This window comes from Rutidosis leptorrhynchoides, chromosome 7, assembly GCF_046630445.1.
Source record: "Rutidosis leptorrhynchoides isolate AG116_Rl617_1_P2 chromosome 7, CSIRO_AGI_Rlap_v1, whole genome shotgun sequence".
In the NCBI taxonomy this organism is placed as follows: domain Eukaryota; kingdom Viridiplantae; phylum Streptophyta; class Magnoliopsida; order Asterales; family Asteraceae; genus Rutidosis; species Rutidosis leptorrhynchoides.
In genome coordinates this window covers 153581847-153605460 of record NC_092339.1, presented here as the reverse complement: position 1 = coordinate 153605460, position 23614 = coordinate 153581847, and the positions used below count along the sequence as shown (strand labels likewise).

The 23614-nt window shown below is 36.6% G+C and overlaps 3 protein-coding genes across 3 annotated transcripts; 1 reads left to right on the top strand and 2 right to left on the bottom strand.

The window, feature by feature from the left end:
* The first annotated feature begins 11276 nt into the window (after positions 1 to 11276).
* Positions 11277 to 13572, top strand: LOC139858541 (uncharacterized). Its single transcript, XM_071847376.1, has 4 exons — positions 11277 to 11507; positions 11646 to 11716; positions 12392 to 12472; positions 12971 to 13572. Exons 1-4 carry the CDS (start codon positions 11402 to 11404, stop codon positions 12992 to 12994), a joined length of 282 nt encoding a protein of 93 aa, XP_071703477.1. The 5' UTR covers positions 11277 to 11401; the 3' UTR covers positions 12995 to 13572.
* A 1083-nt stretch (positions 13573 to 14655) lies between these two features.
* On the bottom strand, positions 14656 to 15539 carry LOC139859700 (probable arabinose 5-phosphate isomerase). Its single transcript, XM_071848479.1, has 2 exons — positions 15153 to 15539; positions 14656 to 14812 (listed from the first exon to the last, which is right to left on the bottom strand). The coding sequence occupies exons 1-2, from the start codon at positions 15314 to 15316 to the stop codon at positions 14656 to 14658; spliced, it is 321 nt and encodes a 106-aa protein (XP_071704580.1). The 5' UTR covers positions 15317 to 15539.
* Positions 15540 to 15669: 130 nt separating this feature from the next.
* On the bottom strand, positions 15670 to 18272 carry LOC139857812 (probable arabinose 5-phosphate isomerase). The gene is made up of 3 exons (XM_071846651.1): positions 17529 to 18272; positions 16496 to 16719; positions 15670 to 15996 (listed from the first exon to the last, which is right to left on the bottom strand). The coding sequence occupies exons 1-3, from the start codon at positions 18177 to 18179 to the stop codon at positions 15840 to 15842; spliced, it is 1032 nt and encodes a 343-aa protein (XP_071702752.1). The 5' UTR covers positions 18180 to 18272; the 3' UTR covers positions 15670 to 15839.
* Positions 18273 to 23614: the final 5342 nt, after the last annotated feature.

The following is a 23614-nucleotide window of genomic DNA, read 5'->3' as shown; positions in this document are numbered from 1 at the left end:
AAACCTTAACTTTAATACTCAACAAACCTTCAAAACCTCTTTTCCTTCTTCTTCATCTGAATGTGAGATGTTTTTCTCCAAAATTAAAACTGAAACAACCCAAACCGTATTCAACCGGATAATTTTTTTTTTTTTTTTTTTTGTAACGAACATTAACGTGCCATTGGAATGATATAAACCATTCCATACAACCCATTAAAACGTACAACAAGTTTAATGTTTACAAAAGGCACTAAGGCCATTAATCAAATGTAATACAAGTTCGATCCATTTGAAATGATAGTTTTAATCCAAACTACACCCGAGCATGGTTTGGGGCTAAACTACCTAAAAGCATTAGGTCATCTTCCAAAAGTTTAACTAGCAAGCATCATGGGAAATCTAAATAACCTCTTTTCCTTTCTCCGCGTTCGCACCTAAAAATGTAAACAACGAGAGGGTAAGCTAAAGCTTAGTGAGTGCAATAGTTATACATATACATATATAACCTACTTACTTGCAACCACTTACACAATATCGTATACAAACTTGTAACTCAAATAGCATGTCATCATACTCGTAATACTAACAAGTTGTACAATATCACAAAAACCGCATTAGCATATACTCAACACAATCTATATATAATATGCTAAACAATCAACAAACCCCCATATGGTTAACCGTAAACGCTATGGTGCTACCGGCTCGATGGTTCACACCATACGCATTTGAGTCATACTCTTTTATAGTGCTACCGGCTCGTGGTTCACACTTTGTTTTATAGTGCTACCGGCTCGATGGTTCACATCATGATTTTATAGTGCTACAGGCTCTTTGGTTCACACTTCGGCGCTACCGGCTCGATGGTTCACGCCTTATTTTATAGTGCTACCGGCTCGATGATTCACACTTTGACACTTGTCACATACATGTTATGGCATTACCGGCTCGATGGTTCATACCATAACATTCACAAATAAATACGTCATATACACATACGTATAATTACTCCACTCACCTTATCGTCTTTGGTGAACTAGGAAATCAAGCTTGCAACCTTCAATGTAATGCACCTATCACATTATGCATTTAATTAACATACAAACTAGTGAAATTAACCACCAACACTTACTCTTGAGCATTTAATGACCTAATACATTAAATGACTCACATCCACCAAAACCGCCCATTAATGGCCATGACTCGTCATAAATCACTAAATGCTAGTGATTAAAGTCTACTAATTTCAACTAACACAAACTTAGAGTATTTCATACCCATCTCAACCAACTAGGTCAACATTTGCCCATTTGACCCATCTTAACCCATAGACTTTCAACTTTGGTCAAACTTAAACCCATTAACAAATCTTTCATCATTAAACAAGTGTATTAGTGACTAACAACACATTTAACACTTACAAATCCCAATTTTCATGACCAAATCCTAGATTATAGCCATTAGGGTTTTCCTTACATCAATATAACACAAATCCACCCATTAATTCCCCAAATGGGTCTTACAAGTCTCAAATGGCTCAAACCCTAGCCATAAATTAACTAAAACTTAAAACATGGAGTTAAGACTTACCAACACTATCAAGTCGTAGCTAAGAACAAGGAGAACAACTTTACTTCTTACTCCAAATATCAAATCTCAAATCTTCACTCTCAAATCTCACTTTGGATTTAAATGGGTTTTGTGTTTTGAGAGAAAATAGCAAAAGAAAAGAGAAATGAAATGAAATAAATGAGATAAGTGGCTGATATTTGAGCCACAAATCTGGTCCACACGCGAAAAGATGAAAATACCCTCGAACCACTCCTTTTTAAATCAGAAAAACGAATCAGTATACCAGTAGGGTCGCGGCGTGACCCCTTTTGTAGCGGCGCGGCAATTAACTGATTTTTTGAGCTGTCTTAATCCACTCCTGATTTTGATTTGCTTTATTTGTCGCGGCGCGCCCAAGAACCTCGCGGCACGGCAATGGCCTACAACTGACCATTTTGACAACTTAACACAACTATCGATTTATTCGACTTGTACACCTCGTTCACGCTTCCTATCTACGTTTAAACTTCGTCTTTAAGTCTCACATGATTTAACACTATCAAAATACTTATACATGCATCCAATCTCAAACGTAATATAAAAATATATCTCGTATACATCAAGTTAACACTTTAAATCGTTCAATCACATAAACAAGCGAATTATAACGTTCTAACGATTAAATAACTACCTTAAGACACGTATGAAGAAAACAGGATGTTAAAACTCTCCCCCACTTGAATCGGAGCGCGTCCTAGCGATCCAAGCCGCATGAAAAGCCGGAAGATACACCAATACAAACTCTTCGGGTTCCCACGTAAACTCAGAACCCTTACTACGACTCCATTGAACTTTAAAAGTCCTCACCTCTTTATTCCTCAACCTCTTTACCTTCTCATCGAGTATAGCAATCGGCTTCTCAACATACTCTAACTTGTTGTTTTGTTCGATCTCGTCTAATGGTACCCACGAAGAATCATCCGCATGACACTTACGGAGATGGGAAACATGAAATGTATTATGGATCCCCGCAAGCTCTTCGGGTAATTCCAAACGATATGCGACTTCACCAACACGAGCTAAAATCTTAAAAGGACCAATAAACTGAGGAGCTAACTTTCCTCATTTTCGAAACTGAATAACACCTTTCCATGGGGAAACCTTAAGCATCACCACGTCGCCTTCTTGGAATTCGATCGGTCGCCTTCGTTTGTCAGCATACAACTTTTATCTATCTTGAGCCTTTTTCAAATGAGCCCGAATCATATCGATCTTGCTATTTGTCTCTAAAACCAAATCGGTACTCCCGATTTCTCTTTGACCCACCTCACCCCAACAAATCGGTGTTCGACACCTACGCCCATAAAGCATCTCGTACTGTGGCATTCCAATACTAGTATGATAACTATTATTGTACGAGAATTCCACCAACGGTAAGTGTTCATCCAAACTACCACCGAAATCGATAATACATGCCCGTAGCATATCCTCTAATGTTTGATTCGTACGTTCGGTTTGACCGTCCGTTTGAGGATGGTACGCCGTGCTCAATTTCAATTGTGTACCCATATCTTCATGAAAATTTTCCCAAAACCGAGATGTGAAACGAGTATCTCGATCCGAAATAATAGATATAGGAACCCCATGCCTTGATATCACTTCCTTGATGAACAACTTAGCCAAAGTCTCCGATGATATCGCTTCCTGAATGGGAAGAAACAAGGCACTCTTCGTCAACCGATCAACTATCACCCAAATCGAATCAAATTGGGTTCTCGCCGTCTTTGGTAACTTTGTAACGAAATCCATGGTAATGTGTTCCCATTTCCATTTCGGGATTTCCAACGGTTGTAACATACCATACGGCTTTTGGTGTTCGGCCTTAACTTGCAAACACGTGACGCATTGTTCAACATACTTAACAACATCACGTTTCATGCCCGGCCACCAATACTCCTTTCTTAAATCAAGATACATTTTCGTTGCGCCCGGGTGAATGGAATACCTTGACTTATGCACTTCATCAAGTAGCACTCGTCGATTATCATCCATTTTAGGCACCCATACCCGTCCTTGAAAGGATAACAAACCATGCGGACCTAAGGTAATAGACTCCGTTTTCCCCACGATTCGTTCTTCATGCTTATTATTAACATAAGCTTCAATTTGAATCTCACCGAGCTTTACAAGGAAATCGTTCGTAATAATCGTGCGTAACGATCCTACTCGTATCATCGGATGTTGACTCTTTCGACTCAACGCATCCGCGACCACATTCGCCTTGCTCGGATGATAAAGTATTTCACAATCGTAATCTTTTACCACATCCATCCATCTACGTTGACGATAATTCAAATCTCATTGATCAAAAAGATGTTTCAAACTCTTATGATCCGAATAAATCGTACACTTAACACCGTACAAGTAATGGCGCCAAATTTTCAACGCGTGTACCACCGTCGCCAACTCAAGATCATGAGTCGGATATCTCGTTTCGTGTTCCTTTAATTGTCGAGAGGCGTAAGCGATGACTTTACCTCTTTGCATTAGAACACAACCGAACCCATTTAATGAAGCATCACAATAGACCGTCATGTCTTCTACACCTTCAGGAAACACTAACACCGGAGCTTGACACAACTTCTCTTTTAATAATTGAAAAGCAATTTCTTGCTCGTTTTCCCAATTAAATCTCGCGTTCTTTCTAGTCAATTTCGTCAATGGAGAAGCGATCTTAGAAAAGTCTTGGATAAACTGACTGTAATAACCGGCCAATCCGAGAAAACTTCGGATTTCCGTAGGCGTAGTCGGTCGTTCCCAACTTTTCACCGTCTCAATCTTCCCCGGATCTACTTGAATACCATCTTTGTTCACAATATGTCCAAGGAATTGAACTTCCCTTAGCCACAATTCACATTTGGAGAATTTTTCATACAACTTCTCCTTCCGCAATGTCTTCAACAGACCACGCAAATGATGTTCATGTTCCTTTATACTTTTCGAATAGACAAGTATGTCGTCAATGAACACAATTACTGACTTGTCCAACATAGGTTGGAACACTCGGTTCATAAGATCCATGAATGTCGCCGGTGCATTCGTAAGACCAAAAGGCATAACTACAAACTCAAAATGCCCGTAACGTGTTCGAAAGGCCGTTTTCTCAATATCTTCCTCACGGACCCGCATTTGGTGATAGTCGGACCGTAGGTCGATCTTAGAGAAATAAATTGCACCTTGGAGTTGGTCAAACAAATCATCAATCCGAGGCAATGGATAACGATTCTTTATCGTCACTTTATTCAACTCCCGATAATCGATGCACATCCGCATACTATCGTCCTTCTTTTTCACGAATAGAACCGGAGCGCCCCATGGCGAATCACTCAGTCGAATAAAACCCTTCTCAAGTAACTCTTGGGTTTGATTTAACAATTCTTGCATTTCGGTCGGCGCTAAACGATAAGGAGTTTTAGCAATGGGAGTAGCACCCGGAACCAACTCAATGCGAAATTCAACTTGTCTTTCCACCGGAACACCCGGTAATTCGTCTAGAAAAATGTCTTCGAATTCATTAACCACCGGAATTTCACACGAATGGATGGTGGCTCTTCACGAATATCAACTACATGGGCAAGAAAAGCCATACCACCACTATTAAGAAAACGACGTGCCCGTGCAAGAGTGCGTATCGGCACAAGTCTTCTCCGTCTCTCGCCATGATTAATTAGTTCTCCCCCACTTGGGGTCTTTACCCTAATAGACTTTTCATGACATGCAATATCGGCTCTATAACGATCGAGCCAATCCATACCAACGACAACATCAAACTCACCCAAAGTCATCGGAATGAGATCAATTTTAAACATTTCGGAACCGAACACAATATCATAATCATTACAAACTTCAACCCCTAGCACCGTCTTACCATCCGCTATTTCAACTTCTACCGGATGACTTAACTTAGCTAGCGGCTTATTAAGTTTAGGCACAAATTTTGGAGAAACAAACGATAAATTAGCACCACTATCAAATAGGATCCTTGCCGGATTAGAGTTAACCATGAAAGTACCTGAGACAACTTCGTTGGATTGCTTGGCCTCATCATGGGTCATCAAATAATTACGTCCTCGAGCCGTACCCGCCGCCTTCTCCAACTTCTTAACATGATCGGTGTTCAAATCGGGACACTCCGGCCTTCGGTGCCCTTCTTTATCACAATTATAACAAGTGAGTTTGCTCGGCGCCTTGGTACAATCACGGGCCAAGTGCCCCCTTTGATTACAATTAAAACACGTGGGTCCATAACTCAAAGAACCACCCTTCTTCACGCTATTAGCACTTTCGGAACCCTTCTTGCTCTATTTGTTCGAAAAGTTCGAATGACTCGAACCTTCAAATTTTCTCTTAGAGAAAGAGAAATCGCTTTGCTTTGGGACTTCCGGTTCGAAGCCCCGGGCTAACTCAAACAATTCCTCAAAAGACTTAGCCATTCCTCGACTAATCTTACGCTTTAACTCATCGCTTATTGTACGATAAAAATCTAGCATCAACTTGTGATCATCGCCAACATACTCCGGGCAAAAACGAGTCTTTGCCAAAAAGGTCGACTTGAGGGTAATCAAGTCCATTGAACCTTGTCGCAAATTGTGCAACTCGTCCCGGATTTTATCAAGGTCGGAAGGAGTTCGGTATTCTTTGAAAAATTCCTTTTTGAACTCTTCCCACGTTAAGCTCATGCATTGATCTTCACCATAAAACTTAATTTTATCGTCCCACCACAACTTAGCTTCTTCACGCAACATACTAGAACCGTATCTCGTCTTCTTCTCGGGAGGACATTCGGCGGTACGGAAAGCCCCCTCGATGTCGGAGATCCAACATGTGCTTTTCAATGGATCCCTCACTCCATTAAACATAGGAGGTTGAGCATCCTTAAAATTTTTGTAATGGAAGTCTCGCCTTCCATATCCACCATTACCATCACCCCCTTCGCCCCGAGGATGAATATTTCTAGCTTCTAATGCCTCTTTGATCGCGGCATTCATTCGCTCGTTTATTAACTCGGTTACTTGCCCATCAACCGATTCTTGGAAAACCTTTCGGACATCCTCAAGGAATTCCGCTCTTTGCTTTTTAATGATGGCCTCGACCTTGGCCTTGAATTCGGAGTCCTCGCTCGGGCCTTCATTTTCGGTATCATGACCATTTCTCATCTTCATTCTACAAAACGGAAATAGGTTAAATAACGAAATGAAGGACAAGTCATAAATATACCACACCGCTCCATCTTGCTCAACAATCGTCGTACATCGCTTGCTTGACACGAATTGAACCCGTAACAATGGTAGCTAATCATTGTTACGCAAGCACGTCGCATTACCTCGCTAGTACAACGTCTATCTCGCTTGATGATTTCAAAACACAAAACAAAACAATTAGTACAAGGTTAGATCACATAACCTAGGCACTAACCACACCCGGTCCGACCCGTCTCCTATAAGTCCCGCATTAAGCGCATACACAATAAAGTCTAAGTCTAGGCACCTATCTCAAGTCGCCCAAATCCCTTAGACCATGCTCTGATACCACTTGAAACAACACAACCCGTATTCAACCGGATAAATATTTTTTATTTATTTTTATTTATTTTTATTTTTTTTTTGTAACGAACATTAACGTGCCATTGGAATGATATAAACCATTCCATACAACCCATTAAAACGTACAACAAGTTTAATGTTTACAAAAGGCACTAAGGCCATTAATCAAATGTAATACAAGTTCGACCCATTTGAAATGATAGTTTTAATCCAAACTATACCCGAGCATGGTTTGGGGCTAAACTACCTAAAAGCATTAGGTCATCTTCCAAAAGCTTTAACTAGCAAGCATCATGGGAAATCTAAATAACCTCTTTTCCTTTCTCCGCGTTCGCACCTAAAAATGTAAACAACGAGAGGGTAAGCTAAAGCTTAGTGAGTGCAATAGTTATACATATACATATATAACCTACTTACTTGCAACCACTTACACAATATCGTATACAAACTTGTAACTCAAATAGCCTGTCATCATACTCGTAATACTAACAAGTTGTACAATATCACAAAAACCGCATTAGCATATACTCAACACAATTTATATATAATATGCTAAACAATCAACAAACCCCCATATGGTTAACCATAAACGCTATGGTGCTACTGGCTCGATGGTTCACACCATACGCATTTGAGTCATACTCTTTTATAGTGCTACCGGCTCGTGGTTCACACTTTGTTTTATAGTGCTACCGGCTCGATGGTTCACATCATGATTTTATAGTGCTACAGGCTCTTTGGTTCACACTTCGGCGCTACCGGCTCGATGGTTCACGCCTTATTTTATAGTGCTACCGGCTCGATGATTCACACTTTGACACTTGTCACATACATGTTATGGCATTACCGGCTCGATGGTTCATACCATAACATTCACAAATAAATACGTCATATACACATACGTATAATTACTCCACTCACCTTATCGTCTTTGGTGAACTAGGAAATCAAGCTTGCAACCTTCAATGTAATGCACCTATCACATTATGCATTTAATTAACATACAAACTAGTGAAATTAACCACCAACACTTACTCTTGAGCATTTAATGACCTAATACATTAAATGACTCACATCCACCAAAACCGCCCATTAATGGCCATGACTCGTCATAAATCACTAAATGCTAGTGATTAAAGTCTACTAATTTCAACTAACACAAACTTAGAGTATTTCATACCCATCTCAACCAACTATGTCAACATTTGCCCATTTGACCCATCTTAACCCATAGACTTTCAACTTTGGTCAAACTTAAACCCATTAACAAATCTTTCATCATTAAACAAGTGTATTAGTGACTAACAACACATTTAACACTTACAAATCCCAATTTTCATGACCAAACCCTAGATTATAGCCATTAGGGTTTCCTTACATCAATATAACACAAATCCACCCATTAATTCCCCAAATGGGTCTTACAAGTCTCAAATGGCCCAAACCCTAGCCATAAATTAACTAAAACTTAAAACATGGAGTTAAGACTTACCAACACTATCAAGTCGTAGCTAAGAACAAGGAGAACAACTTTACTTCTTGCTCCAAAGATCAAATCTCAAATCTTCACTCTCAAATCTCACTTTGGATTTAAATGGATTTTGTGTTTTGAGAGAAAATAGCAAAAGAAAAGAGAAATGAAATGAAATAAATGAGATAAGTGGCTGATATTTGAGCCACAAATCTGGTCCACACGTTAAAAGACGAAAAAAACGCTCGAACCACTCCTTTTTAAATCAGAAAAACGAATCAGCAAACCAGTAGGGTCGCGGCGCGACCCCTTTTGTCGCGGCACGGCAATTAACTGATTTTTCGAGCTGTCTTAATCCACTCCTGATTTTGATTTGCTTTATTTGTCGCGGCGCGCCCAAGAACCTCGCGGCGCGGCAATGGCCTACAACTGACCATTTTGACAACTTAACACAACTATCGATTTATTCGACTTGTACACCTAGTTCACGCTTCCTATCTACGTTTAAACTTCGTCTTTAAGTCTCACATGACTTAACACTATCAAAACCCATGCATATACTTATACATGCATCCAATCTCAAACGTAATATAAAAATATATCTCGTATACATCAAGTTAACACTTTAAATCGTTTAATCACATAAACAAGCGAATTATAACGTTCTAACGATTAAATAAGTACCTTAAGACACGTATGAAAAAAACGGGATGTTACAAAAACCCTAACTTCTTTTATAAAATATATCAGTAACATTACCAATATACATTTTTAATATATTTACCTTTATTTAATTCAAGTTCATGCCTTATGCACAACTATCTTCTGAATTATCTTCATATGCATCTACAATGAAGTTTGAACAACTGCTTACAGCCTCTTGTTTCAATTTACACAAACCAAATCCTTAATTTCTTCCCCTTCGACCAATTAAAAAGATAATGGGTTCACCAGTGGCGATTCTAGCATGTAAACTCAATGAAGTCCTATCCAATTTGAGTGGTACTTTCTAAATTTTTTTCCATAAAGAATGGCCATTTACTTACATATAAATCACTAATTCTTAAAATATATGGGGTCCTGTTTATAAATTTAGTACTGTCATATACAATTTTAATAATATTTTATAAAAAAAAAAATTTATTTAATGGGTCCTTTGACCCCACTTGACTCCAAGTGGAGCCGCCCTTGGGGTTCACAGTAATCTCCAATCTTTCACCAACATCATTCACTCGAATTCACCTTTCATAATTCCCCAATTTATAACCCAAAATACTTCTGCTCTTTCATCCCTTAAATGAAAGTCAACAAAATCAAAAATTGATTTTGGCTTTGTTTTGTTCAATCTATGAAATTGGGGACGAGATACCGGTTAACTGTTAGTAGCAATCGTTGGAAGATAATCGAAAACCGTAACAAGAATTTTTAATACGATGGTTTGTCTTCTCCGGCAAGGCTCGTCTTACTCAAGCACACATAAACTTATATATAAATATATATAAATACATGAATATGAATATCATAAGTTTAAATTAATTGATTTTTTTTAGACTTGCACAAATAATTTGAAACTAGACACCAAATCCATCAATGTTTACCGAACTTCCCACGTTGTCTAGATCTAGAAACTTCATGTACAGAGTACCCATGTGCTTTGTTATTCTTTTTGCATCGGTTATAACTCAATTTTCTTTTAATGATGATGATGAAGAATTGACGATGAACAATGAACAAATGATGATGAAATGACGATGAACAATGATGATGAAGAAACGAGATGTTATGATATATAGTTGGTGTACAAATTTTATAGCATCTAGTACAGATCTATATAATCAGGTTAATAAAAGAAGAAAAGAGTAAAAAGACGAATTTACTCTCACAGCATGACTTAACGGACATTTTTAACAGAAAGTTGACGGATGGACGCGTAATCAAAAAAGGTGATAATAGAGGGACGCTGAAAGAAAAAAAAAAAAAAAAACCTTGAGGGACGCTGTTAGCTTTTTGGGGTAAAATGAAGGGACCAACAGCACAATTATTTCTTTTATTTCTTATTTAACAGATTTAACTACTCTAAAACAACTACCTTGCTAACAACTAAACTAAAAGATACTCCCTTTGTCCCAATACAACTGTCCACTTATTTTTTTACACATAGTTACTAATTTTATTCTACACCAATTAAAAGTTTTCTCTCTCCAGTATAACCTCTTTTGATTGGTAAAAAATACGGTTAAGACTACGCAAGGGTCATATACTTTTCTATTTGTCCCGATGTAGGTCATATACCCCAAAAAAAAAATACTATTATAGGCCATAAACTTTGAAAAAATGTGTTAATATAAATCAACTTAACTTGTTGACCTGATAAATAAGGTTGATCGTTTGACTTTTTTTTACCGAAACTTTGACTTCGAAATTCGGACTCATTTCTTCGATTTAAGAGCTGTAAATTTACAGATAGTTTCACGAATAGATTTCGATCACATCTGTATTTTTACATTTCACTATAACCGCTCACATTGATCCGGTTCTCAAATCAGGCACGACTCTCAAAGTAGACAAAAAGTACATACTACAGTCACTTTTTCTTAAATTGTTTTTTTTTTTTTTTTTTTTTTTTGTAAGTGGACGTGCACTGTTAAATTGGGAGGGAGGGAGGGAGGGAGTACGTAACAGCAGGTTTTGTACTCTGACATCATACGCTTTCTCCCCCAAATCTATCGACCACGCCACGCTCCGATCGCCGTTTCGGAAAACAATACATAAAATTAGATAATTTCTGCAAATCATGGCGTCAACATTGGTGGCTCGTCAATCTGTAAACGTACTCCGTCTATCAGCGTCTTCTAGATCGGCCTCTCTTATCCAACGCCGTGGTCTCGCCGGCGCCGCCGGTACAGTTTATATCTACGCCCGTATCTATTTACATTGAAATTGATTAAACAATTCTCACGTTATGATTATGTATTTAGTGTTTTGTGCAACGTATGCGAAATGAAATGTGTGTGACGGCTTAACGTGTTAAATTGCAGATCCACATGGACCTAAAAAGGTTGACTTCTGGAAAGCTCCAACGAGTCCATCTCAGTGGAAGGAAGAACATGTGAGTCTTACTTTTTGGTTTTAACTAATTTTTTGTGTTAATTTGAGATTTAAATATTTTAAGGGTTAGGGTTTCCAATTGAGCTTTATTGTGTTGTAGATTGGTTAATTTTGCTAATGTTATTTATATTGGATTGGTATGATAAGCATTAGTTTGAGGCAGGTAGAACATTATTATCCAATTTTGTCCGATTTCTATAGGCTCAAAATAAGCTCTAAAATATTGGTTATTTGCTTATATGTTATTAGGATAAGCTGAATGTGACTTGAGAGTGTACTTTCAGCAATGCCTTGAATCCAGAGTAGTTGGCTGACTTAAATCTCTAATTTATCTTTTCTCCATGGTAGTTTGGAAGTTCAATACTTATAAAGAGCTTGCATACATATGCACAACTAATGGTGATAATAAACGGTCACGATTGGATATTTCAGGAGGCTTTTAGTTGCGTATAGTATTCATTAAGCAAATGGGAACTTATTGTTAGTCAAATATGTGGCATTGGTTGTAGAGACCTGTGATCCGCTAATTATTTGAATATGTTCCCACAATTTTTAAGGTCTTATCATATTTTTATGCTCTAAAATCTACGAGATAGCGATAGTGATAGTGATATTAATGCGGTTGTCTTTTGTTCGCTATACAAACTTTTTTATTTTTATTTTTTTTAATTTGCAGTTTGTTATTATCTCTTTGACTGGCTGGGGATTAGCTATCTATGGCGGGTTCAAGGCTTTCTCAGGGGGAAAGAAGGATCAGGTACATTTGAGATGCTTTAATTCATTATTGGCTTTGCGTTTATTTCCTCGTAGTAACATGATGTGCCAGCAACTCTGATGTAAGCACGGCTAACTTTGTTGCTGTATTAGGTATTAACATTTACATAACCTCTTACTGAGATGTGGCAGTGTAGTCAACATGAAAGAAATGTGATTCGTAAAACACCACCCGTTTTGTGGTTTGATATTAGTTTGTCTACATATATATGTTTCTGTTTTATAGTTTGTGCATATTTGAACTAGGTAGCCTTCTGGTTAATATATGTTTGGTAAATAGCTCAAATAGTAGTTACTCGAAGTCATACACTTACAATAGTATAAATTCAAAAACCCAAGTATTTGATAACATCAACTTCCTAATGACTAGTGCAAATATTTTATCACTATTTGGCACTAAGTTACTGTTTCAATGATATTAATTTTACAAATTATAAGCGTGTTTTTTATTAACTTTCTGATTGTTGTTTATGTGTGGCAGAAATTGGTGGAAGCAACAAATTAATAGGGTGAAATTTGCTCCAGACATGTTGTGCTAATAAATTTCTTGTGTCAATACAAGATTTTCTGGAATCTAGCTTCCTTGACGCGATTCTAGAGTGTTTTGACCTATTTATCAAATTGTATTCGAGTACTTTTACTTGCCAATCCATCTTACATTGCATAAATATGAAACATATTTTGAATAACAATCATCTTTTCAGTTTTCAGTACATGTTCTAGTTATGATTTACAACTAGAATATTGAACGAGCCTGTTGCTTGACTGGCGAAACCATGAGGCATGAGCTGACGTTTGCGGTAAATATCTTATTGGTTGAGTCCTGTTCATGATTTGATGGGTCATCAGCACTGACTGACCAGATTTAAGGTACAGTTTGGAGGCTGCTTCTCAAATATTTGATTTTAGATTCTTTATGTTTGATCTCGTTCTGTTTCTCATCGAATGCCAACTCCAAGGCTCGTTCATCTTTCGTTGAACCAATGGTTGATCGCGTCTCCATGAGCTTGTTATTGAGTTCATACTTCTCGGTTTGAAAATATATTTATGTATTAAGATTACCCATAGCAATTGTTGCCCAAAAAGGCATGTACTTGTCAATTTTATCAAATCATATACAATGAAATTTAAATTTACACAAAACGCCAACAGTTGTGGACATAAATCACCCATAATATATCTTCTCAGTTGGCCAGCCTGATCATAAATATATATTTTCTCATTCCAATTGATTTTTCTCGATTTCGTCTGCTAAATCTTCGTCCATCCAGATTACTAAGAAAACAATGAGGCCTAGTTTACATATATGCATATAGACATAAATATCTTATTCGTGTGTGTGTGTTTTTTTTTTCTTCATTTCACTTCAAAAAAGAAGGCAGGAGAAGATTACTATCAGCTAAATTAGATGCCATATCAACTCCATTCTCCATACCCTCATTTCCTATCTCATACCATGTTTGTAGAAGTCCCCCAAGGGCCTGACTAATCTTCTTACTAGTATGCGACCTGTAAGATTTATTCTGTCAAAGTTGTCAAAAGTTCAATTTAGTCGATAAAAGTCAGGTTTATTAGTTCAAAGTCGGATTAGTTCCATCAAACTCAGTCAAAGTAGGTCATATACAGTCAAAGTCGGTGAACGTCTGACTAGTCCCTTACTAATCTCCGATCTGGCTGATTAGTCAGTTCCACATTGACTAGTCCACGCGGAGCGATTATTACAACCTTCTCTCTCTCTCTCTCACACACACACACACACACTAATGTACCATATTCTACGCATGCAGAATCCACAGGCCCGTCATTTAGGTTCTGGAACGACTCTACCTTATTTTTAGAGCACAACCTAGCGCATTCTTCTAAGGGTACTACGAAGAAGAAAGTATAGAGGACAAACAATTTGCACATACAAAACTTATACCTGAAAACAATGTATAGCAAAAAAAGATGGATATATAAGGTACAAAGACCAACAAACAAGGTAACGCCATTCTTATACATGAACGTAATAGATCTACTACTTATAGTAAACATACAACGCAGAAAAAAATAATAAAAAAATTAAAGAATGGTAATATAACCTCATGACAACGAATACAAGGCACCGTTCTGAACGATACACAGTAATAACACTATAATAACGGAAATGAAGGATTCGTCGCAATTTCAAAGGCCAGCAGAGACAAGTCCATGGAGTGTCACAATACCTATGACTATGTTTTCTTCATTAATAACCGGCAAAAACTGAACTGGCGATGGTGGAGCCTCCATCGCCTTCATTGCCTCAACTGCCATTTTGTCTGCAGTTATAGTCCTTGGCTTCCTATATTCAACAACAAAAGCACACATTATCCTATTTGTAAGAATACTTGACCCGTGTACTCGGTATGAAATTAAATTATAGATATTCAGAGTTTTAGAACAAATGAAGATTATGTTTATGTTTCATAGACAATTTTATTAACTTTTATGTTCATGGATTTCTTGTATATTTACACATCTAATTATGAATTTTATTACTTGTATAAAAAGTTCAATCCTATTACTCCCCGAGTTGCCAATTACTCCCTCAAAAGTCCCGACTGAGTACTCCCCCAATAGCGATTTTAACAACCTTGCGTATACTAAATGCAAAAGAAAAAGATAATATTCACTAAAACTACCTGTTGCACATCTTGCCAACAGTAAGTTTAAAGATACCTTCCTTGCTAGCTTTAAGCGTTCGCCGCAGATCACCATCAGTAAACGTCCCGATAACGCGGTAATCGTCATCAATCACCAAAAGACAACCACATCCTTTACTAGTTAATTCAACTAATTGATCCATTATCAAATCTCCCTCTTTACATACCGTCAAACTCGGTCAAAGTAGGTCATATACAGTCAAAGTTGGTCAACATCGGACACTAGTAACTATTACAACCTTCTCTCTCACACACATACACACACACACACTAATGTACCATATTCTACGCATGCAGAATCTGCAGGCCCGTCATTTAGGTCCATGCAGGCCCGTCATTTAGGTTCTGGACCTAACGACCACCCTACCTTCTTTCTAGAGCACAACCTAGCGCATTCTTCTTACTAAAGCTACAAAACTTATATCTGAAAACAATGTAGAGCAAAAAAGATGGCTAAATAAGGTACAAAGATCAACAAACGAGTTAACGCCATTCTTATACATGAACGTAATAGATCTACTTATAGTAAAACATACAAACCTATGTAATATAAAAATAAAAAATGAAAAGAATAGTAATACAACCTCATGACAACAAATACAAGTGACCATTCGTAACGCTACACAGTAAAACTACAATAACGAAAATGAAAGATTCATCGCAACTTTAGAGGCCTGCAGAGACAAGTCCGTGGAGTGTCACAATACCTATGACTACATTTTGTTCATTAATAACCGGCAAAAACTGAACAGGCGATGGAGGAGCCTCCATCTTCTTCATTGCTTCAACCGCCATTTTGTCTGCAGTTATAGTCCTCGGCTTCCTATACTCAACAACAAACAGACACATTATACTATTTGTAAGAACCCTTGAACCTTGACCCGTGTACTCGTGTTGAAATACTCCCCGATTACTAAATTTTAGGAACCGGCCAATCCGAGATTTCCCGAGTAATTAAATTGTCAGTCAATGCGTCAAAATCGAATTTAGTGGGTCAAAGTCAAATTTATCCAGTCAAAATCGGTCAAAGTCACTATTGGTCAATGTTCTATTATGAATAGATATTCAGAGTTTTTGAACAAGTGAAGATTATGCTTATGTTTCATAGACAATTTTATTAACTTTTATGTTCATGGATTTCTTGTATATGTACACATATAATTATGAATTTTATTACTTGTATAAAAAGTTCAATCCTATTACTGCCCGAGTTGCCAATTACTCCCTCAAAAGTCCCGACTGAATACTCCCCGAAGTAGCTATTTTTGCAACCTTGCGTATACTAAATGCAAAAGAAAAATAATAATATTCACTAAAAGTACCTGTTGCACATCTGGCCAACAGTAAGTTTAAAGATCCCTTCTTTGCTAGCTTTAAGTGTTCGGCGCAGATCACCATCAGTAAACGTTCCGATAAGGTGGTAATCGTCATCAATCACCAAAAGACAACCACATCCTTTACTAGTTAATTCAACTAATTGATCCATTATCAAATCTCCCTCTTTACATACTGGAAGTTCCTCTTGTTTCTTCATTACATCTTTCACCTGCAAATTCACAAAAAACATATTTATCAAATACTCATTGCCACACTTCAAATTCAAATAGTCCATATAGAAACCTATTCAGCAAATTGTACGCTTCTTTTTGTCAATAAAAAAACTTTCTTCCGATTTACCAGCAAAAAACCCAAATGATCTTTTAGTTGCTTCTGTGCATAAAAAATCAGATCTCACCCAATTCCCAAAAGCTAAAGAATCAACTTTGCGACTTAAAATCATTCTCTAATGAACAAAAAAAAAAAAAAAAAGTGAACTGAGTGATGATAATACAATTTGCCTCCTTTTACAATAGAGATATAAAGTTTATTTCCATTTTGAGTCAAATCAACTCACTTATTAGTTATTACAGTACAAATTTGTTCCATAGCAAAGGAAGTACTAGTGTACTACACATAACCTAAAAAACATTGAGCTGTAGCTCAACTGGTAGTGGCATGCCTCTCTTAGCGAGAGGTCAGGAGTTCGATTCCGCTGGGCTGCAACATTGCACTCAATGTTATCCCTGACCTGAAGTATCCACCCAGGTCGCCTTTCGCTTAGTGCGGGGAGGGTGGTTTTACCGGCCATGCTCTCGAATTGGTTCGGGTTTCCTCAAGGGCAGTAGTTGGGTGCGGATTATGCAACTACAGGGGATGGATGAACGCTGATCCCAAACTGATGTAAGAAAAAAAAACATAACCTAAAAATATTCAACCCCAGTTAACTTTTAATACCAAGATTTAATCACCACCATATAGATAAATACATCAGCAAATGAACAATATGTACAAATAATTAAATAAAGAAAATCAAACCTTAAAGATCAAACTTTTGCCAATTCGGCCAGCAGGATGATTAGCAGCATACCCTTCTTTAGTCAAATTCTTAGCATCCATCATTGCAATCGCAACAGTACATCCAAAAACCATCTGAATCGCCGTTGACGTCGTTGGCGCCAAATCAAACGGACACAATTCTCGTTCTAACGGCAAATGCACATTCAAATCACACAAACCCATCAACGAATTTCCTTCAACCGATGTAACCGATATCAAAAACGCGCCTTTCGATCTCGCACACGGAACCAATCGCAACAATTCTTCGGTGTTCCCACTTTTACTAAACATAACCAACACATCGGCGTTCGTTAAAACGCCGATGTCACCGTGAAGGGCGTCGACAGGAGACAAGAATTGAGATTTGATTCCGAGAGATACGAGGGTTTGTGAAATGTTTTTGGATACGAAACCTGATTTGCCGACACCTGAGATGAAAATTGTGCCGGTTGAATTGAGGAGTGTTTGGGTGAATATATGGGTTTGGGTATGATCGAGTTTATCGAAGAAATTGTTGAGGTATTTTTGTTGGGATTTGAATAGGGTTTTTAGTTTGTTTGGATCGATATTGAATTGGGGTTCTTTTTCTGAAGATGGATCTAGCGATGGTATATGTGGAAGAGAACCCATTTTTGATATTTTTTGGTTTTTATGAATGGAGGGGTGTCGGAGAATTGTTCGCCGGAGTAGTTTTCCGGCGACTATGGTTGGATAGAAAAGGCGCGTAGACTTGTAAATAAATCATGGGAATTTGGGTGTGGACCGACAGCTATTGAAAATATATTTTACAGTACAAAACTTGTGCTGATCTATCTAAACGGTTACACTTTCTACCTTATCACATAAAGTATAGTTTACACGTGTTTTTCAACAAAGCTTATATTTATTAAATTTTCTTAAATTTTATAGAATTTTTGTTAAAGAAGATGACATTAGACAAAAAAAGAAAAAAAGAGCGAGTGGTATGATGTGATGATGACACATAAGTCTATAAACATTTTATTTCTTTTCAATCTCTATATCTCTATATAATAACAAAATCAAAAATAAGTCATCACTAATTTAAAAATTCAATCCTAGCCTTTCATTTTATAACTTTGGGTGTGTTTTAACGAAAGTAACTGGAGCTGGAACTTATAGCTAGAGCGGGAGCTTATGAGCAGGAGCTGGAGCTGGAGCTTGTTTTTGAAGCTGGTAGCTGGAGCTTATTATTTTATATAAATGTTTGGTAAACTAGTTGAAACTTATTTTTCAGTTCATAAGCTCTACTTTTTTTTCATAAGCTACTACAAGTAGCTTCTTTTTTCAGAGCTTATGATTTTCATAAGCTCTACTTTTTTTGACTACCAAACGAAGCTTTTAACTTGGAGCTTATTAAAATCATAAGCTCAAGCTCCCATAAGCTTCCATAAGCTCCAATAAACTACACGCCAAACACACCCTTTAACTATATCATAGCCATTAAAAATGACATCGACCTCATAATCTTTAAACTTTGAATTAAACAGACTAAACTACCCATAAATATGAATAAAACACACGGGAAAGAATAATTAATTTAGGACAAAATTACATGGGAGGTCCCTGTGGTATGTTCAAAACATCAACCGGAGTCCAAAATTAATTTTTGAACTTGAGGGGTCACTGTGGTATGAATTCGTATAATGGGGAGTCAATGGACTAACGTCTGTTAAAAAGTTCATTAAGTTCAATCACATGCTTAACATGTGAGGGTATTTTTGGTATTTTACCAATTCTTCTCTATCACACCCCTTTGAGCCCGACTTTTTTTCATTCACTTCTTCATCTTCTAATAAACCCAGATTAAAACACAATCAATTACAATAACAATTACATCAATCACATCATCAACTACAACAATAATTATATTTGTGATGAAAGGAAGTTAAGAATCTTTCAAGAGAGTTGGAGGTTGGCATGAGAACAAAAGGGTAATTTAAACCATGATCAATTACGACAATAATTACATCATCAATTACAATGATTACATCATCAATTACAGTAACAACAAATACACTACAAAATCAACTATACAACAATTTGTGCGTACAGCAACATGAAATTATCAACACTTATTTATGAAAAACCCAACTGGTGTAACAATGTATACAAACACAAAATTAGAACGAAAAAGAATATGATTTGTTACATGAATATAAATTTACAGAAATTTGTTTACAATTTATGTAATAAGGCCTTTAAAAAATCAATTAAACATAACCCAATTTCAATTACATTTGAAAGTTCTGCACCTTTGTTCGTTTGAGTTCTTATTAATCATAACCCAATACAAGCAATACAAAACCCCAAATATGGGGTATCGATTCAAGAACACAAGAGTAGTAGTACCTGTATTATTCAAGCGATACAAAACCCCAATTCTTTCTTTGTATTTTTCCATTATCATCGATTCATCATCATGTATTATTCAGAATAATTGTGAAGAAACAAACGATTCATCATCATCATCCATTCATCATTAGCGACCATCGATTCATCTATATAAGTAAAATCAAAGCCAGAAAAGCATCGTATAATGCAACCCTCGTCTAAAACCATCACTTTTGTATGTTAGGGACTCGGCCAGATCTGAAGCTGGAGCCAACAATCCCTCACCCACGTCAAGTAAACTCGAATCTATGGTGCCTTGTATGGTTAGAGTGGCGGCGCTGCTACTGATTTTGATTAGGTGTATGGACTTTTAGATTTGAATGTGCTGCTAATATTCATTTGTTTGTTATCTTATGAGTATTAATTTTATTTTACTTTATAGTAATATTTATATATTTATATTTATTTATTTATTTATACTGAGTGAATGAGCGAAGGTTTTAATAGAAATGAGTGCAGGTGCACTTTAAAGGAGAAATATACGGTAATAGACGAAAATACCCTCATATGCAAGTCATGTGAGAGTTTAAAACGTTAAAAAGTGATAGCCGGGTCCATGAAACGAAATGAAAGTACAGTGACTCTCCAGGTTCAAAAATTAATTTTAGACTCCACTTGAAGCAATGAACAAATCACAGGGACCCCGCATGTAATTTTGTCTTAATTTAGGGGTTCACAAAATATCATTCAGTTGCAACATTCAAAAAAAAAAAAAAAAAAAAAAAAAAAACCTAATTGATTTCCCCAAATACTCTCATATCAAAATCCTCCAGAGAAACTAAGATTCCTGATCAAAGCATCAATAACTACACTACGATCGTTGATTCTATTGTATGAAACCCTAAATCGGAGTCAAATTGATTATTTTAATTCCCATCGATGATTCTTGCTAACAATCTAAATGATTTTTCGTTTGCATCAGGTAATCAATTCACATGATATTTAATCGATTTTTTTGTTTGGGTTTAAGTTGAACATATTGGGTTATCATGGCAAATAGTTATAAAGCCGATTGGGTAAATACAAATTTAATTTAGGTTAAATCAGGTTACCTTTTGTTTTGTGATAGTTTTGATGTGGGATCACTTGCTGTAGATTTTTGTGGGTTGATGGGTTAGTTATGCTTATAGATGAATAGATGAAAAATATCAAATCTATGTAAATACGCAAATAATCTTTTTTGTATCCAAATGTTTGTCTCATGCATTTTACTACAACATATCGGGTCTAATACGGCGACAGAATGTAGCCATAATAGACCCATTTGTAGACATGTCGACTCACGGTACATACACACTGGACTATAGATGCTAAATTTGCTGCGGTAGACATATCAATTATGGTGACACTTAAATGTCGAAATGCCACCACAATCAAATATTCACACTTTGACCGTCTATTTTGTTTAAAACAAAAGAGAAGTAAATGCTAAATTACATTTGCGGCCATATTTGCAGCGACGTGTTGTCACATTATTTATTTTTGACTAAAAAGGTCAAAAAGTGATGTTTTTTTATCTGTATAGCGGGTGTATTGTGGCGACAAAACTGACGCCACAAACAAGTTCGTCACAAAGGCCGAATTTCTGGTGGTGTCTATTGTTTACAAGTGATAAGGATTATCTATACTCACTCCTGATAATGTATCTCATGCAGCCCCATTAGATGATCAACTTTAGCAATTGTGTTACTCCTACTACTTAGTTTAAATTCAACAACCTCAAACCTTCACCATTCATCATCACATAACCGAATCAAGTAACCACATCAATCATCAATCTTATTTACCGAAGTTAATATCATCTTCAAACTCGTTAGTCATCAATTTTAATGTGTTTCAATAATTAAAGATCAAACTTAAAATCAAAACCCATCTCATCTTCATGAACCCGTCACCACCCTAAACCGCCAACTGCCATAAACTACCACCCACAACATCATAGACTACCATTTTTATTGTTTCATCCATCACCACATCTTCATCAGCTATTTACAACCACCATGGTAAAACACCATTAAACCCACATCAAAACCACCTTCATTATATCATTACCACCATAACCCGTCACCTATTGAACCATTACAACCACCATGATTAACTACCACTGCAGTTTACTTGTTCTATTTCTGTTTAACTGAAAACCATCACCTTAAAACTCACCATCTTACCACCATTGACAACCATGAACCCTCACTATAATCACACAATCATTATTTGACATTTGCTGTTTCTATTTAAAACTCAAAACCGCTCGTTCTAATTGTGTTCAACAAAGACCTCAAACATCAACCACACCACCACTCATTTATCTGTTTCACTTTTCGACAACCACCACGACACCATAACAATTGAAACGCTTCTATACATTTTTTATGTTTTCGCTGGAACCACACAACAATCTCACTCCATCACCTTCATTAAACCGTCATCATCACAAGCTTACAATCATACGCTCGATATACTATGTACGGTTACTGCTATTCCTCGTTCCTTTTCTATTTCATTCGAAAACTACAAAAAGCCTTAGTAATTCATCATTTTTTTCGGTTAAATGAATTTAAATAGCATCTTTGATTTATTTATGGCTTAGTGGCAGACCATGAGGGGTCACATAAAGTGACATTTTATATTTCTTTATATAAGGTAGTTCGGACAGAAATATTAAAGAAAAAGGAACGAGACAAATTTTTTTTATCTAATACAAGTGGATCAGTTGTTCAGTAATGAGACGTGGGCTTCAACTTTTAACCATCCCTTGTTGGACTGTCCATTTGGGCTTCTAAAATTGCAGTTCGGCCTTATTCATGTTAGAGGGCCGTGACCCATTTTTCGTGTTGATATTAGCCTTGAACGAGAACGTACATAATAAAAATGATAATGAAACATTGAATTCAAATGAGGAAAGCGTTATGATAATAATTAGGGTGATGTAATGATGATGCTTATGAAATGTCCCGTTCTTATTGATTAAAAACGTTCCATATTAATTGATTTCGTTGCGAGGTTTTGACCTCTATATGAGACGTTTTTCAAAGACTGCATTCATTTTAAAACAAACCATAACCTTTATTTCATCAATAAAGGTTTAAAAAGCTTTACGTAGATTATCAAATAATGATAATCTAAAATATCCTGTTTACATACGACCATTACATAATGGTTTACAATACAAATATGTTACAACAAAATAAGTTTCTTGAATGCAGTTTTTACACAATATCATACAAGCATGGACTCCAAATCTCGTCCTTATTTAAGTATGCGACAGCGGAAGCTCTTAATAATCACCTGAGAATAAACATGCTTAAAACGTCAACAAAAATGCTGGTGAGTTATAGGTTTAACCTATATATATCAAATCATAATAATAGACCACAAGATTTCATATTTCAATACACACCCCATACATAGAGATAAAAATCATTCATATGGTGAACACCTGGTAACCGACATTAACAAGATGCATATATAAGAATATCCCCATCATTCCGGGACACCCTTCGGATATGATATAAATTTCGAAGTACTAAAGCATCCGGTACTTTGGATGGGGTTTGTTAGGCCCAATAGATCTATCTTTAGGATTAGCGTCAATTAGGGTGTCTGTTCCCTAATTCTTAGATTACCAGACTTAATAAAAAGGGGCATATTCG

What these genes read in the sequence shown, in the direction of transcription:
- LOC139858541 (XM_071847376.1), top strand. Translation starts at nt 11,402, where the DNA reads ATGGCGTCAACATTGGTGGCTCGTCAATCTGTAAACGTACTCCGTCTA. An exon ending in TGGTCTCGCCGGCGCCGCCG is followed by an intron (nt 11,508 to 11,645) that starts GTACAGTTTATA and finishes GTTAAATTGCAG; the next exon opens with ATCCACATGGACCTAAAAAG. An exon ending in CTCAGTGGAAGGAAGAACAT is followed by an intron (nt 11,717 to 12,391) that starts GTGAGTCTTACT and finishes TTTAATTTGCAG; the next exon opens with TTTGTTATTATCTCTTTGAC.
- LOC139859700 (XM_071848479.1), bottom strand. Translation starts at nt 15,316, where the DNA reads ATGGATCAATTAGTTGAATTAACTAGTAAAGGATGTGGTTGTCTTTTG. An exon ending in GTTGGCAAGATGTGCAACAG is followed by an intron (nt 14,813 to 15,152) that starts GTAGTTTTAGTG and finishes TGTTGAATATAG; the next exon opens with GAAGCCAAGGACTATAACTG.
- LOC139857812 (XM_071846651.1), bottom strand. Translation starts at nt 18,179, where the DNA reads ATGGGTTCTCTTCCACATATACCATCGCTAGATCCATCTTCAGAAAAA. An exon ending in GCAAAAGTTTGATCTTTAAG is followed by an intron (nt 16,720 to 17,528) that starts GTTTGATTTTCT and finishes GTGAATTTGCAG; the next exon opens with GTGAAAGATGTAATGAAGAA. An exon ending in GTTGGCCAGATGTGCAACAG is followed by an intron (nt 15,997 to 16,495) that starts GTACTTTTAGTG and finishes TGTTGAGTATAG; the next exon opens with GAAGCCGAGGACTATAACTG.